The 16,729-nt window shown below is 42.9% G+C and overlaps 1 protein-coding gene across 7 annotated transcripts in view; it reads right to left on the bottom strand.

The window, feature by feature from the left end:
* The window catches only part of FNDC3A (fibronectin type III domain containing 3A), a 126,393-nt gene that overhangs the window by 32,932 nt on the left and 76,732 nt on the right, over positions 1 to 16,729 (bottom strand). For all 7 annotated transcript variants that reach the window (XM_052786140.1, XM_052786139.1, XM_052786141.1 and 4 more), the window contains 3 exons: positions 15,025 to 15,083; positions 3,775 to 3,932; positions 2,539 to 2,598 (listed from right to left, as the gene is read on the bottom strand). In XM_052786140.1, coding sequence (XP_052642100.1) covers positions 2,539 to 2,598; positions 3,775 to 3,932; positions 15,025 to 15,083 — 277 coding nt within the window. The remainder of the gene's footprint in view (positions 1 to 2,538; positions 2,599 to 3,774; positions 3,933 to 15,024; positions 15,084 to 16,729) is intronic.

Genomic DNA, 16,729 nt, shown 5'->3' with positions numbered 1-16,729 from the left:
AAACATCGTTGGGTAAAGTGCATAAACACTACTAAAAATAGGAACAAAATCACAGAGGAACACCCGCATATGAAAGAGCTTTGAGTCAATTTACCATTCACCCTTCTGAACCTGTGCTGCAGGCCATATGGGGGCCCAAATTAAATGAGGGCTGTGATAAGAACAGACCCTTTAAAGGAAGGGAATGGAAGGGACCTTTAAAGGTCATCTAGTGCAACCCCCCTGTGCAGTGAGCAGGGACATCTTCCACTGGATCAGGTTGCTCAAACCTGACCTTGAACACTGCCAGGGATGGGGCATCCACAACCTCTCTGGGCAACCTGCGCCAGTGCCTCACCACCCTCACAGTGAAGAACTTCTTCCTTACATCTAACCTAAATCTACTCTCTTTCAGCTTAAAACCATTGCCCCTTGTCCTGTCACTACAGGTGCTGGTAAGAAGTCTGTCCCCATCTTTCTTGTAAGCCCCCTTTATATATTTAAAGACTGCAATAAGGTCTCCCCAGAGCCTTCTCTTCTCCAGGCTGGACAACCCCAACTCTCTCAGCCTTTCTCCATAGCAGAGGTGCTCCATCCCTCTGATCGTTTTCGTGTCCCTCCTCTGGACCCGCTCCAACAGGTCCATGTCTGTCCCGTGCTGAGGACCCCAGAGCTGGACGCAGGACCACAGGTGGGCTCTCACCCGATGGGAGCAGAGGGGCAGAATCCCCTCCCTCGACCTGCTGCTTGGGATGCAGCCCAGGACAAGGTCGGCTTGCTGGGCTGCGAGCGCACGTTGCCGGCTCGCACCCAGCTTTTCATCCCCCGGTACCCCCAAGTCCTTCTCGGCAGGGCTGCTCTCAATCCCTTCATCCCCCAGCCTGTATTGATATAGGTGGTTATCCCGACCCAGGGGCAGGACCCTGCACTTGGCCTTGATGAACCTCATGAGGTTCACATGGGCCCGTGTCTCGACCTCATCCAGGTCCCTCTGGGTGGCATCCCGTCCCTCAGGTGCGTCAACCGAACCACTCGGCTCAGAGTCACCTGCAAACTTGCTGAGGGTGCACTCGATTCCACTGTCTGTGTCTTTGATGAAGATATTAAACAGTACTGGTCCCAGTATGGACCCCTGGGGGGCACCACTTGTCACTGATCTCCATCTGGACATTGAGCTGTTGACCATTACCCTTTGGATGCAACCATCCAGCCAATTCCTCATGCACCAAACAGCCCACCCATCAGATAATCTCTCGCCAATTTAGAGAGAAGGATGTTGTGGGAGACCATATCAAAGGCCTTAAGAAGTCCAGAGAGACGACATCCATAGCTCTTCCTTTGTCCACTGAGGTAGTCACTCCATCATAGAAGGCCACAAGTTGGGTCAGGCAGGATTTGCCCTTGGTGAAGCCATGCTGGCTGTCTCGAATCACCTCTCTGTCCTCCATGTGCCTTAGCAGAGCTTCTAGGAGGATGTGTTCCATGATCTTCCCAGACACAGAGGTGAGGCTGACAGGTCGGTAGTTCCCAGCGTCCTCCTTTCTACCCTTTTTAAAAATGTTTCCCTTTTTGCAGTTACCGGGGACTTCACCTGACTGCCATGACTTTTCAAATACCATGGAGAGTGGCTTGGCAACTACAGCAGCCAATTCCCGCAGGACTCTGGGATGGATCCCGTCAGGTCCCACAAACGTATGTATGTTCAGGTTCCTCAGGTGGTCACAAACCTGGTCTTTTCTTACAGTGGGAGGGACTTTGCTCTCCCAGTCCCCGTCTTGCGGTCCATCCACTTGAGAGGTGTGGGAAGAGAGGTTACCAGTGAAGACTGAGGCAAAAGTTGAGTACCTCAGCCTTCTCCTCATCCATTGTTAGCAGTTTGCCAGCCTTGCTCATCAGGGGCAGTACGCTTTCTTTGACCTTCCTTTTTTGGCTGACATACCTGTGGAAGCCCTTCTTATTATTCTTTGTATCCCTTGCCAAGTTCAGCTCCAGATGATTCTCTAGTATTTAAAAAAGGAGGCAAGAACACCAACTACCTACATCTTTCCAATCCTATGCTGTTTCTTCAGTATGACATAGCAAAGCAGCAGATTCTGCTGGAAGGGTAGAATTACATTGAGCTACAAGCATATTTAGTAACGCATATGGGGTCAGATTCACTCATCTGCTGGAGCATAAGTCACCTTATGCAAAAGCAGCATAAGGTGACTTTCAGGTGGCCAGCAGCGAGCACCTTCCTGTGCAAGGTACCTTCCTCTGCTGCTTGTGGAAAATTTGAGAGAAAGCAAGCAGCATCTGCACCTGGCTAAAAGGACAGAAAAAGGTCACTGTGCTGGTATGAACGAAAGAGCATGGATGTTGGATGGGGGCACGGCAATCTTCCCTTATGTTTTCCAAAATGGACTGAGTGGTCAGCTAAGCCAAAAATGTTGATTTGTGACTCACAGGAGGGTGAGAAATGGTAAAGACAATCTCTGAAGACTTATGCAAATACACAGATACAATGAAACCTTTAAAACATTTCCACTGAATTTAATGATTAGAAAAGGAGATACTCACTTTGCATGGTAATCAGTTGCTGGCCTGAGATCATTTACAGTAACTTTATTTTCTTCTCCACTGGAAAGAGACACGATTTGGCTTAAGAGACTGTTTCAGAATCCCATACATTTATAAAAAGACACATATCATCTAAACCATTCATCTAACGCTCGTTCTAAGAAATGTATTTGCTAACAGTTTGTCTCTGTTGCTAAATATAGTAAAATGTAAATGCATTTATCTTCAAATTTTAGGGGCTTCTTGTGTTTGATTCCTGTTCTTTTGCCCTAGTGGTTTTGGGTGTTTTTGTTGTTGTTCTGTTTATTTGTTTCTTAAAAAATAATTATTTTCCTCTTAGTAAGACCAGCTGCACATGTACACATATATGTTATTACACAAAACCCATCAAAGTACTGGGGCCTACAGAAGCTCAGTTCAGCCTTGCAAAAACAATTATCTAAAACTGTACATGACTGCATATACCTACTTGTTAGAGCCTAGTAAACAGAAAAGACACCTAAGTAACATCTATTAGTCTACTTTTGCTGACATCACTTTATGTTAGCAAAGCTCATTTCTTTTCCTCTAGTTTCTAGGACAGGGAGATCCAACTCATGATTCATGTACTGCTCCTAAGAAATCAATGGAAGGCGACTAAGATAAAATAGCTAGATACAAAGATTTATAATTATTAGAGAGCTCTACACCCTTAATGGCAAATTTTACTGTTATATTTCTCCAAGTTGCAAAAAACTGATTGAAAACTCTTGTGTTAGGAATGAAACGATTGGAGAGTTTTGTTTGGTTTGCTGCTGTTAGAGTTCTGTTCTGTGTGAATCTACTTACTTTTTTTCATATCCTAAGACTGTCTCTTACCAAGAGCATTTTCAGGGAAGGGAGGGATAACTTTACTGGGAGCAGAAGCATGTGCTGAAATAACTAACTACAAATACAATTTGTATTTCTCACTACTTGAGAACCTATAGTTTCTAGTGCAGCTGGTTGAAATACAGCTAAGTGATATTAAAACATGCCTCCAACATCTAAGAACAAGGTCTTTACATTCTAATTGATGGTAGAGACTTCAGTAATAAACCAGAACCAATTCTACTGAAAAAAGTAGCTCAACGTAAAATAGAAGTTGCAAAAACCTGCTAAGTATTTAAATCTCTGGACAACAGGCAGATTTTTGATGAGGTTTTAAGCCACATAATTCAATGCAACAGCAATTAAATAAAAATAGTGAACACCTACATGTATACAGTTTTGTACTTTCCATCTTTTCCGGTACTTGAAATCATCACTTCATAAGTATAAACCTCTGGTACGTCATTCTTGTCAGTGTCTTCTCTGGTATCACTTGATGGAGGGGACCACATAAGCAGTGCTGTTCTTGCCTGAATGTCCGATACCTGTAGAAATACAAGTTTTGAGTTCTCTGCCATTTAAACGTTATCGTATATAAACATTGCTTTGCCACAAAGGACCAAATAAAAGAGAAGAAAGTCATATACCGTTAGCATATCAGAGTATTTATACCGATATAATAGCTACTAACTAGTTTTTACAGGTGAAATCAAGCCAAAAATACAAGAAATGTCATGAGAAAACTGCAATCCTAGGGCACAGGACTGAGACCAAAGAAACTTCTAACTAACGAATGCCACCTAGTGGGCTACCTAAAAATGAACCGTATCTGTTGCGAAGCAGATGAGATGGCAAGCATATATTGTGAAATCAATCATTTCATTAAATGACAATGTTTCAGGCATTTTTTCTTTGCTGTCACTGGCACTATGATTTTTTTTTTTAATACCTTCTTGTCGACTCGGTTTTCTTATGAAATATATAGAAGCTCAGGAATTTCTCCAGAATGGCTGGCATTACTGTAACAGGTACATAAACTTTGCTTTGGGCATTTAATTATGATTGCAACAAGTAGACTCTCCCATTAGATTAGAATCTATTTGGTTAACCACCCAGCATGTTTTGTTTTTTTTTATCAGAATATTAATAGGAATACAACTACCTGAGGCTCTAATCTAGTACTCTTAGGGAACAGAATATTAGAACATATAACGTACTTTGAGCCCAGGCACTTGCGATGAAGGCGTGCTCACAAGGTCCGTGTACATATACATACATACATACGGGCAACATCCTAAAGAATTCTTGGGGTGGTGCTTGCACAACACACCCTTTGCAGAAAGGCCTGGATAACAACAGCTGGTATGAGAGAAATACGAGAATGAACAGTGTGTGCAAATGCAACACCTCCAGCTGTCTGAGAAGCGTTTGCCCCAGCAGACTCATCATGCTAAAGGCAGCAACCCTCAGGTGGATTAAGTGGTAACCAGGAAATCACAAAGAGACTTCTGAAAGGAAGAAGTGATCAGCTTCGGAAGTATAAAAGCAGCATGAAAATTTGTAACAGGGATAAAAGATGCTGGAGTGCAACACAGCAATGATCAAAACCCGGCCTAACTGCAAGAAATTGCCCTGCCACCACTGCCGCCTCCACCCAGGCTGGATGGATGCCATGAGCTGGTATGACAGCAATTCGGGGTGCAGCAGACAGGGATCCACAGTGCGGGTGGGTGCATGGGACCTGGTGGAGAGCTTTCTCAATGGCCTGTGGATTAGCAGACTAGGGAACAATAGATTTTAGGGAATAACAGTTACATGCAAAGCTAAAGCACCCACATCTCTGAAAGGAGACATGCAGTTAGGGGCACCCACGCTCCCAGAAGAGTGGGTGCTGCTTGAAACCCACAGGTGCTGCAAGGGGCTGGGGATGCTCATATTTCTGTAGTTGAGTCCACAGGTGCGCGCATGCGATTACAAGTTTTTAGGATCCATTATAGAAGGAAGTATAGAAATTTGTGGGTGTTTATTAATATTGCACGCCTGCTATTGTGATTTGTATGTTGCAACCGCCTACTATTTCCAATTGTTTCATAAGAGAACTGAATACACATTTTATTATACAAAATGACTAGTTTTACAATATGACTGTAATGTGTATCTATTTTGGGAACAATTGCCTTTGAAAATCTATTACCAGAGTATCAGAATCAAAATGCTATCTTCACAATTGGTGCTCTTAAATTGCTATAATCTACTGAACTAAAAACCTGAATGGGTCAACTTCAAGAATAAAGCAGAGGAGGTGACTTACTGATAACAGACAAACAGAAAGGAGGAAAAAGTCAAACAAGATGAGACTCAGTATCTTAGAAATAATGTCACTAAGCCCTTATATGCTAACAAGACTGTGTATCACATCCTGAAAGGGATCAAATGCTACTAAGATTACCCACTGAAGTTCTTGGAAACACAATTCAAAGTTTGGTAAGAGAAATTCCACTGTAAACTTGATGTGGTCACAAACTACACTAACACTAACTACAATCACCTCAGGACAATTCTAGCATTTCTGGAAGTCTCTGGAGTTGTGGGAAGCATCTGGGGTGGTAGAAGCTCCCTCTCAGACAATCTTTATCCCTCCTTCCTGGGTTGCAGAAGGCAGCAGGGGATACTGAAAGAAAGAAGAGCAGGTTCCTGGAGGACCTACTATGTTCCGGGACTAGTAGGTCCACTGTAAAATGATCTATTTCTATGTTTAGCTACCTGAACAGTTGAAATTTTTTTCCTAATATCCAGGCAGGATCTCTCCTACTACCAGCTAAGCCTACTAGTCCTAGTCACCACGGAGTTGAACATCAGATCCTCCCTTCCTTTCTGCAGTTGTTTCTGATGTACTTGAAGACTGTTAAGCATTTGTGTCTCCCCTCTCTTATCTAAATCTCTGGTCGTTCTCACTGTTCTCTTTATCTCCTACTGCTTCATTATCTTTAGCGCTTTGCCCAGAACTGTGCATAACACTCCATCTAACCCTCGGCTAATGCCAAACTGCCTTATACCCTTGACAGATTACATTTCTCCTCATACATTTTTAGTCTTTCTATCTTCTTTTACACCAGAGAAGTAATGCAGTTGGTACGAGTGAAAGGTGGCATTACATCTTGCATTGGGTTTGCGTGGCAAGGTTTTGGTAGCAGGGGAGCTACCGGGGCAGCTTCTGTGAGAAGCTGCTAGAAGCTTCCCCCATGTCCAACAGAGCCAATGCCAGCTGGCTGCAAGATGGACCTGCTGCTGGCCAAGGCTGAGCCCATCAGCAATAGTGGTAGTGCCTCTGGGATAAGGTATTTAAGAAGGAAAAAAAAGTTGCTGGAGCACAGAAACTGCAGCCAGAGAGAGGAGTGAGAACATGTAAGAGAAACAACCCCGCAGACCCCCAGGTCAGTGCAGAAGGAGGGGGCAGAGATTCCCCTGCAGCCCGTGGGGAAGACCATGGTGAGGCAGGCTGTCCCCCTGCAGCCCAGGGAGGTCCACGGTGGAGCAGATATCCACCTGCAGCCTGGGGAGGACCCCATGCCGGAGCAGGGGGATGCCCAAAGGAGGCCGTGACCCCATGGGAAGCCCGCGCTGGAGCAGGCTCCTGGCAGGACCTGTGGCCCCATGGAGAGAGGAGCCCACGCTGGAGCAGGTTTTCTGGCAGGACTTGTGACCCCATGGAAGGGAACCATGCTGGAGCAGTCTGTACCTGAAGGACTGCAGCCTGTATGAGGGACCCATGCTGGAGCAGTTTGTGAAGAACTGTAGCCTGTGGGAAGGACTCACACTGGGGAAGTTCGTGGAGGACTGTCTCCCATGGGAGGGACCCCACGCTGGAGCAGGGCAAGAGTGAGGAGTCCTCCCCCTGAGGAGGAAGGAGTGGCAGGGACAACGTGCGATGAACTGACCCCAACCTCCATTCCCCATCCCCCTGTGCCACTGGGGGGGAGGAGGTGGAGAATTTGGGAGTGGAGTTGAGCCCGGGAAGAAGGGAGGGTTGGGGGGAAGGTGTTTTAAGACTTGGTTTTATGTCTCATTATCCTACTCTGATTTGATTAGTAACAAAATAAACTAATCTCCCCAAGTCAAGTCTGTTTTGCCCGTGACAGTAATTGCTGAGTGATCTCTTCTTGTCCTTACCTCGACCCACAAGCCTTTTATTCTATTTTCTCTCCCCTGTCCAGCTGAGGAGGGGAGGGACAGAGCAGCTTTAGTGGGCACCTGGCATCGTCCAGCCAGGGTCAACCCACCACACAACTTACTGGAACATTAAAAGATTAGAGGTTTCACCTGTTCTGTACAGACAGAGCAGGAAGAGTGGGAGGGAGATCAAAGGCAACATTACAGACTACAGAGTAACAGACAACTCGCAGGACTTTGACTACTAACATTGAACCCAGAGTATTAGTGGAAATCATTATATATCAACAAGCGTCAACAGAGAACAGGGCGAAATGTTCTTTAAGTCTCTGACTGGAAGAAAAACTGTCATCCCGAGTTACTCCCTCAGGGCAACGTTTGTTGGTCAACTCACATAAACCTTCCATAAGACTTCTGAAATAATAGATGACAACTGTTAACACAGTAACTATAACACAATGAAGCAGTATTACATACCAAGCTAAAAATCAGTGACTATGTAGGTTGTTCCAGTTGTTTTACTTTGTGTAAACAGAGTATGTGACTAAAGAATATTGTGAAAAGCTGAAGCTCTGCTGTGGCCAATTTGCCAAAACTTAAAAGCAACAGTTAGTGGAATTGAACATGATCAGAAATGCAAAGTGAAAAGTATTCACAGAAGCTGGGAATTAAGGACATCCTAATGGTGCATAAAAAGCTGCAATGTATAAAAACTATATAAATTCTCTACACATCCACATGCACACATACGGGCAAAAGGGAGAAATATGTTAGCCAATAAGCTACAATTTAGCAGAATTTACAAGAGAATTTAAAAGATTCAATGAAACAAAAATGGCTAACAGAATTAAAGACAAAAGATTAAAAAAAAAACCAAAAAGAAAACCTATCAGGAAAGCTCCAAGTCAGGCACTGCTCTGTTACTGGTGGATGTCAAGTTAAAACTGTAAAACGTTATTTTCGTCCTGCACTTGCAATGAGGCAGAAATCCATATCCATCTTGTGTAACCCTGCTGCTGGGCTAGAAAATTTACAACCCACACCAAAGTCACTGGGTGACCAGATGGTGGCCAGATGAAACTGAGAGCTCTGCAATAAACCAGGTAGTCAGGTTAAACCACTGGTTCCCTGTCAGTGATGTACACTCACATTAAACCAAGGAGTTGCAGGAAGCTAAGCCGAAACTAGTAAGTCCTGCTGAGGAGCACTGGGGAGTGAACTATTTATGGAATGAGTGTAAGAGGCAGATACCTGAGGGCCCAGGAGAACAGGCTCATGGGCAGAAGAACAGAACAAGAGGTACAACACTTAACTCTTTGGCAGGGTTAAATATTGGAAATAATTTCCAACCCTGTACCTCATACACCTGAATCCCACTGAAGTTGGTACCACCTTCTTTTCCGCAACCCGAGAATGGCAGTGTGGGAGTGTGGAGTCCCCAGAAATACAGCTCATACGTGAGGGGTCAGTAATCAGACAAAAAGAAGAGAGACAGTAAGAGTGGGACTGAATAACATCAAGGCTTTTCTTCTGGACCCACACTCTCTATGATGTCACATATTTCATAAGTTCTGGAGCTTTTCAGTAAATTCACATACAGGTATATGAGTATTTTCAACCACTCTCAGTTGCTAAAAGAAATAAAAAAATCACAGCTGCAAGCACTGACAATAGAGAATCAGAGAATGTAATTTAAGTCCTTTGAACTTGTTTATAAAATATTTTGTACTGCTTTTCAGATTCAACTTCCAGCTAACAGAATGATTCTTAAAGACAAGTCTAGGTTCAGCTCTATTCTTCCTCACAAGACTATTAATAAGGGACAAACCCAAAGCATTAAAAGATCAAGAATTGCTAAAATAAAGATTTACTGTAAAAAACTTCTCTCTGTTGTGTATATACACTATGGCAGTCTTAGATTACATCAGCATATACTATTTTAACACAAAACTCCAGCTTCACACGATGCAAGCATATGACAGTAATTACTAATTTCTTCACTAAGAAGCAATTATTCAATATTGTCCTTTATCCTTGATGTTCAATAATATCCCAATATTTGACTTTTTGAACACTAGCCAGAGCTCTATTATAGAAAAGAATAAAGTTTCAGAAATTCCCGTCAGTTCTCAAGCACAAAACACTAGCATATTTTCAAAAAATCTCTGCGATATAAGGAGGAAAAAAGTATTTTTGAAGAACAAAGATTAAGATCAGAAGAATCCACTATTCTTGGGTGCCCTGAGACATTCAGGAGTGGCTTTTTCAGAAAACTTGGCATTACTTATTACTGTGTATGCTCATTCAAGCAGCTACAATTGATTTTCGTTGCAGCTCTGAGCACTGTGTGCTTCTGCAGAGTACAATACTTGAGTCAGGCCCTAGCACTGAGGAAACTAAGAGGTGGGCACATCTTCATTAGCAGTCCAGCTTGTAAAAGTGAATCTCCTTATTAACTTTATTACACGTGCCATTTGGGTCAAAAAGAGCAGTTTTAGCATGTGCAAACTGGACTGCATTCACAGTGACACAAGGTACTTAACTGGTGAGAGAGGTGCATGATGTTCTAAAAGCCCACAAGCATACACAGAACATGCATGAACCACAAAACATGATGCCCTCCCAAGGGATTTACACGCTATATAGGCAACCCTCAAATTCAGAGTTCCTATTGCCTCTCCTTATTAAATACTCAGCCTTCTGCTCCATTCTTCATTTTGCTTTTGCCTTTTCAGGTCCCCTTGTCCTCTCTTCTGCTTGCTTTGTTATTTGGTTAATGGACATGACAGCTGTTGAAGACTCTGCTCAAACACTGAGGACTCAGCCTGGTGTAAACTGCAAAACCACTCCAACTTACATCTGGGTATAAAAAGTTCAAGACCTCCCTAAGTAGAAGGGTTATGTGGTGCCAGTACCACTTTACCAACTTGACTTAACACTGCCACATATAAAAGGATGGGGGATCCATACAGGGAAAAGTTCAAGAAAATGAGAACGTGTTCATAAAAACACCTAATGGGAATTTGGAGGCAGCAAAGCTGATGTGCCCATACGCCATACTGCACAGAACTGAAAGAGATGTGTGAAAGCACGCCATAGCGTCCACCACCTGATGTAGATGTGCATGCCCTGGACCTGGGCAGTAAGACATGAGACAGCCCAGGACAGGTCACAGCCTTCGGCACTACTCTGGGCTTTCTGGAGCAGGATATGGTGCAATGGACACTGCACTGGACAGCACCTGTATGATCATCTGATGACCACCACCACAGCCAGTATCCAGTATTGCCTGTGCCAGCACTGAAGTTCAACCACAGAACAGGGTGTTGATAATCCATCAAGAAGAGCATCATGGCACAATCCCCACAGTGCTTCAAGCAAAACATTAATCAAAAACTTACAGGAATATTTCTGATGAGAGCTACAAATGGAAGGTGTGAAAAACCACAATCTCCTGGTTCACTGGTGGGAGGGTGAGAAAAATGTTTCCTTAGAGAAACTGTGGGAGTGTTGCTTCTGATTGTGCAAGGCCTAAATAGGTAACACAGACTCCCTTTCTCTTATCACGTCACACTTCCCCAAGCTGCAAAATCAGCTAGTCTTCCACCCACCCACAGCCTTGACAGTCCCTTGCCTTCGCAAAGCATAAGCCTCTTCAAGTACTGGAATTTTGGCTTTTTGCCTTGTGTACACTGTCTAGTCTGTAGCAGACTACTAATGCCTAAGCCTGTGATGTCTTCTGAGGTCTGCAAAGAGATCACTTGTAGGCACACAGCTACATGCAATGATGCTCAAGTAAGGACATGGTAGGGAAGGGAAATAGCATGCTTGCCTAAAAGGCACGGACGATTGAGCGTTGAGGGTGGAAGAAAGTGAAAGAAAACAAGACAGTACTGGCACTCCATTGCTTTTTCGTATGTCATTAGCAACACAGCAGAAGACACCTCCTCTTGATCCTATTTCTCACAGTTTCGCTCTAACCACCCCAGGAAGCTCAGAGTTGTCATGCCCCTTGGCAATGCAGCCACCGATGACACCCCGACTTGGATGGCATCCTGTCTGCCCTGACCACTGGCAGAGGACTGTGCACACTTCTAAAGAACTGGTCCCCGTACTGCTAGTCAGGGTAGAAAGGATCATTCACATTCTCACAAAGTTAAGAAGGGTATAGCAGGCACTCATGATTTGAGGGCTGCTGAGAACACCGTTGTCCAGCATGCCCCAGTGACAGCACTATCTTGCAGTAAGCCAACCTCGCAGCAAAATTTGTTACTGCATCAGAACGGATGCAGAATGTGGCTAAACTAGGCACATGCTCCCTTGTTGGGACAGACTCTCATGACTCACAGTCAAAAGGGGTCAAAGACACCAGTTCCTTCAGCTGCACAGCCCTGATCAATACCCAAGCAGGTATGTTTTGTACAGTGAATGGCAGGGACCATACAGAAAGAACAGCATGTAGCTGTGTTTAAGAAAAAAAAAAAACAAAAAACCCAAAAGGCGATTGTAATCCTGAACACAATGGACCAGCATTAGTACAAAATCTTTCCTGCTTCGAGAATGGAATAGAATTCTTCTAACAGTATTTTGATGCATGTTTTCCTAGAATATGTGTGTGTATATATTATTCATACTTTTTACATATATATATATTTTTTTATATATATATATATTTAATAGCAAATTACTCTCTTAAATTCTTTCTGGCATCATCCTACAGCAAAGCCTGGAGCCTTCAGATCCACTGCCCAAGTCTTTACTGCTTGATCTAACAGAGTGATAGCAATAGGTGTTTCCTAACGTGTGTGGAGATGAGATGCATAGCTGGGCAGTGAAACAACAAGCAGCAAAACAAAACCCCTGCTGGCAGGATTTTGCAGGTACTTGCTGTCAGAAGAAACATAAGATGTGGGAAAGCTGGATTACATTCCAGGTCATGGATAAAAATCAGTGCTATCAGATGTAGACTTATATTAAATTCTTAGAGCCATAACGCCTTCTGACCCTTTTTCTCCAGCTTCTTGAAAGTCTGGTCCTAATCAACGGTTCTTTATTCTGGTCTGTGCTCCTTGTTTACTTCACCCCAGACTTCAGCCCTTTAGTCTCTCAATAAAGTTCTGGTATCCTTGTCTGACCAATCTTCATCTTTCTCAGGCAGTTTCAGTCTCTTCTTACTACTGCCCACTACCCCCACCACTCTCAGTCTTACTAATAAGACATTCAGACTCCCATGACCCTTTCATTATCAGTCTGCTTGTAAAAATAACAAAGAGAAAAGCTACTTGCTCTCCATCTTGTTCTTCCAGTAGTTCACACCTACTATTCTGTTTGTTCCTCGTCTCATCTTAAACTCCTCATCTATTTTAGGATTTCTCAAGTCTCGACTGTCCTTCAGACCTGTGCTCCTTGTCAGAGCTGTCTCTTCTCCACTCACTTCCTTTCTCCCCCACACCTTTATCTTCCTAAGCTTTCTTTTCAGTCCCAGTTTCTTCTCCAAAAATTCTTTTTACTGCCCCTCCACTAGCTCCAATCATCAAGGACATCCTGTTAAGTGCTCCTGAACTTGACTGTCCCAGCTGCTATCTACACCACAGCGACAGCTAGGAGCAGCTAACTCCTCTCTGTCTCCTGATCTCAGCTCTCTCAACCCCTTCTTATAGGAGTTGATTGAGACAGCTTCCACCTCCATGCTGCTTATCCACCAAAGACACAGGGGCACTGTAGACATGTTAACCCATTCTGATGCTTGGACACAGCAGGACGGCAAGCATTCAGGACTTCCTCTCTAATTACAATCCCTGCTCAGCCCTTGCAGCACCACAGAATGGTTGAGGCTGGAAGGGAACCCTGGAGGTCAACCGGTCCAACCCCCTTGCTCAAGCAGGGTCACCTAAAGCCAGCTGCCCAGACCCATGTCCAGACAGATTTTCAGTATCTCCGAAGAGGGAGTCTCCACAAACTCTCTGAGCAACCAGTGCCAGTGCTCAGTCATCCTCATAGTAAAAAAACAGTGTTTCCTGATGTTCAGAGGGGACCTCCTGTGTTTCAGTTTGTGCCCACTGCCTCTGGGGCTGACGCTGAACGCACTGAAAAGAGCCTGGCTCCATCCTCTTTGCACTCACCCTGCAGATACCTATATACATTGATAAGATCCCCCCTGAGCCTTCTCTTCTCCAGGCTAAATAGTCCCAGCTCTCTCAGCCTCTCCTCACCAGGCTGTAAAGCAACAACATACGGAAGAAGAATCAAGACTGGGGCACTGAAACCAGGGCCAGGTTGTCCAGGAGGTGAAGGAGAGAAGGTATGTAGCTGATGGAATAGCAGTCTTGGAAGTCCGATGATCATTCCATCTGACCCTTTCTCCTTCTTCACCTTCTTTTCTCTGTATGTCCCTCCTTCCATAAAAGTTTTCTCTTCTTTATTAGTTATGTGAAGTGTGTGTGTGCGAGTGTGTGCACTTGTGTGGTGTGGTCAGCTAAGGACTGACAAAGGATGAAAAGCAGGGTGCCTGATTATGGACATAGTAGCTGGCTGACTGGACAAACCCATGGCAAGCTCCTCCTGGAGTTTCAGTTGCATGGACTTTTTGTAGTTTACAATAGGGAACACAAATTGTTTTTACTCGGGCAAGCTGGTGGACTGAGGATTGAGGTGCAGATTTCTGGAAAAGCTGTGTATATCCCCACAGAAAGGTTAGGACCAGGGAAGGTCCAGATGATGAAAGAAAAGAACACGGGCCTGCTCTACAATGCAAGAAACTACTGAATTGGGCAACAGTCCTTTAAAAAGTATCTATGCAGAATTATGAATTACAATTTTACAAACTGAAAAGAAATTGGTAGATTCTCAAGCAGATAAGCCAGAAGCCCACTGCTGACAGTCACCTTCCTTGGCAAATTTTATGTCTCTTCCCTGGAGGTGCCAGAGACTCTTAAAGAGAAATCTGTCATAATTTTTCTTTACTTTTCAAATAAGGTTTTCCAAACCCTCATTTTTGGTGAGGTTTCCAAAACCTCGCCAGATATCTCTCATGCCTAGAGATACCTGGTGTGTAAAACTGTTTCCTGAACAGCTGTAACTAAACAATGTTACAGGAATTTGAGAACAGATTTTTACAATAAGAGAAGATTTTAAGCATCATCTTATGTTAAACATCATCATTATGTTACTGGCAACGTTACAAGCTCTTTCTATATATATTTTTTGTAATTCTGTTAATACTGAGATTTCACAGAGTTGCCAAGAAGAATTCCATATAATAAGTATCAAGACAATTTTAGCTTCATAAATGTTAATATACTAAAAATTACTTTGGTCATTTACATTTCAGTGGCTGGAAGTTAAGTGAGTTATCTTTAGTGCAGGAAGTTAAAGATCCTTTGAACTTGGGAGAGAGAAAAGGAGGTGTAGCTGTGTAAAAATAGCAACAGATACATTCTGATTTTATGGAAAGCTTTATTTACTTACCACTGGCTTGGCTATATTAGAAAGAAGTGCTTCAAGTGCTTTTGTTTCTTCATCCTTTTCTTAAAAAACAAAATCAAAGCAAACAAAAAGTACCCATGAGTATTGTTCAGTGACTTTACAGTGAAATAGCTCTTCAAATTCAACAACTGCACACAGACTAAGGTATTTATAAAATAGAACACCTTGCCAACTTGCATTCATCTAGGGCAACATAAAACCAAAAAAGCTCCCTAAAAAGTTGTTAATATAAACCTATTTCTAAATCTGTTCTATGATTTATGGAATACAGAAAGCCTGGTTATCTTTTGTTAATGTATAACTTTAAACAAACTACTGCTCTGGAGAACTTAGGCTCTTGGCTGCGATATTTCCTATAGATTTCTCTTTGGATGTAGACGCAGTCAAGTTACAGTAGTTTATATATGTTACTGCACAACAGCTGGAAGACTACCGGTAACGCTGTTGGCCTCCCTCAATTGCAAGGGCAAACCTTAGCTTAGCCTTCAGTTACATTCTGGGGAAAGAATCCAAGGTGTTTTGTTTCAGCTGAAGGTATAGCTGAGCTTTATAAGGGACTCAAAGTTTACAGAAAGTGTTTTATGTGCTTTCTCCCACACAATACTAAAATTTTATTATCTCAATAATGTACGTGAACAGGCTACTCAGTTCTGAAGGTGTGGTCAGGCATTTTTAGTTCACTTAACCTGCCTTAAACTAAAAAGAAAAATAAAAGAAAAACAAAGTCTGATGAAATTCTTTAAAAAACACAGGTCAAATCTACTTACAACTTCGTATTTCTAAAATGGTTTATGCTATTGAAACTAATTAAATGTATTTCTGACTTCTGTTTGTTATTACAAGTCTAAGTCACAGTACATAATTTTCCCAAATGTCTCCTGAATTAAGTAATTCTGAAAAGCGTACTTTTCCGTTTATCATATAAAATACTTCTAAGGATCTGTTAACGTAATTTTTGTTACGTATGTAAGCAACAGTACATTTTATCACCTGTACCTTGGTGAAGTTAGCTCACAGATAAATACCAACTAACAGAAAATAAACTAAACAGAAAGCCAAGTCAAATGCCACCATGGAACTACAGTGACAAGTATTCATTCAAGTTTGGAGCAACAGTTCCCTGAATTCAGGTTGTATCTCAAAGGTGTCCCTTGGTGCTAAGCTTTCACAGGCTATCATCTACACATGTTTTTAAACAGCTCTTGTAGGTTGAGATTTCCTGGTCTTGGTTAGACAGACTTTCTTCACATTTCTTTTGGTTTACAGCAATCTAATATCCATTAGCACAAAATCATCATCTCAAAGCAAACTTCAGTGAGTTGAGAAAACCATGGTTTGTTTCCCTCGGCATCACTAGTTACAGCTCCCTGTTCTGAGAAAATTGTACTTGGCTGATGACAAGTCTTTGACGTTGTGTTCTGAATCTGAAGTGCTATGCCAGTGACCTGAAAGTTGCATAGTGACATATCACCAGATTCAACAATGACTGTATGACCAAGACTGAGCGAATTCAGTCCATTTATGAGATCACAAACCTTCCAGTGAAATAAAGGTATTAATAATACACACACTCCCCATGGTAGTGTCGTAGAAAACATGAACTCACACAGACTAGTGTGAGGATCAGTCTTTTTCTACAAAGGCCTTTCAATAATGAGTTGATGGGGACAGACATTATGTGAATTTT

Source organism: Harpia harpyja, chromosome 4 (genome assembly GCF_026419915.1).
Source record: "Harpia harpyja isolate bHarHar1 chromosome 4, bHarHar1 primary haplotype, whole genome shotgun sequence".
Lineage (NCBI taxonomy): Eukaryota > Metazoa > Chordata > Aves > Accipitriformes > Accipitridae > Harpia > Harpia harpyja.
Note: the sequence above shows the minus strand (reverse complement) of the source record. Positions and strands in the feature narration are given on the sequence as shown.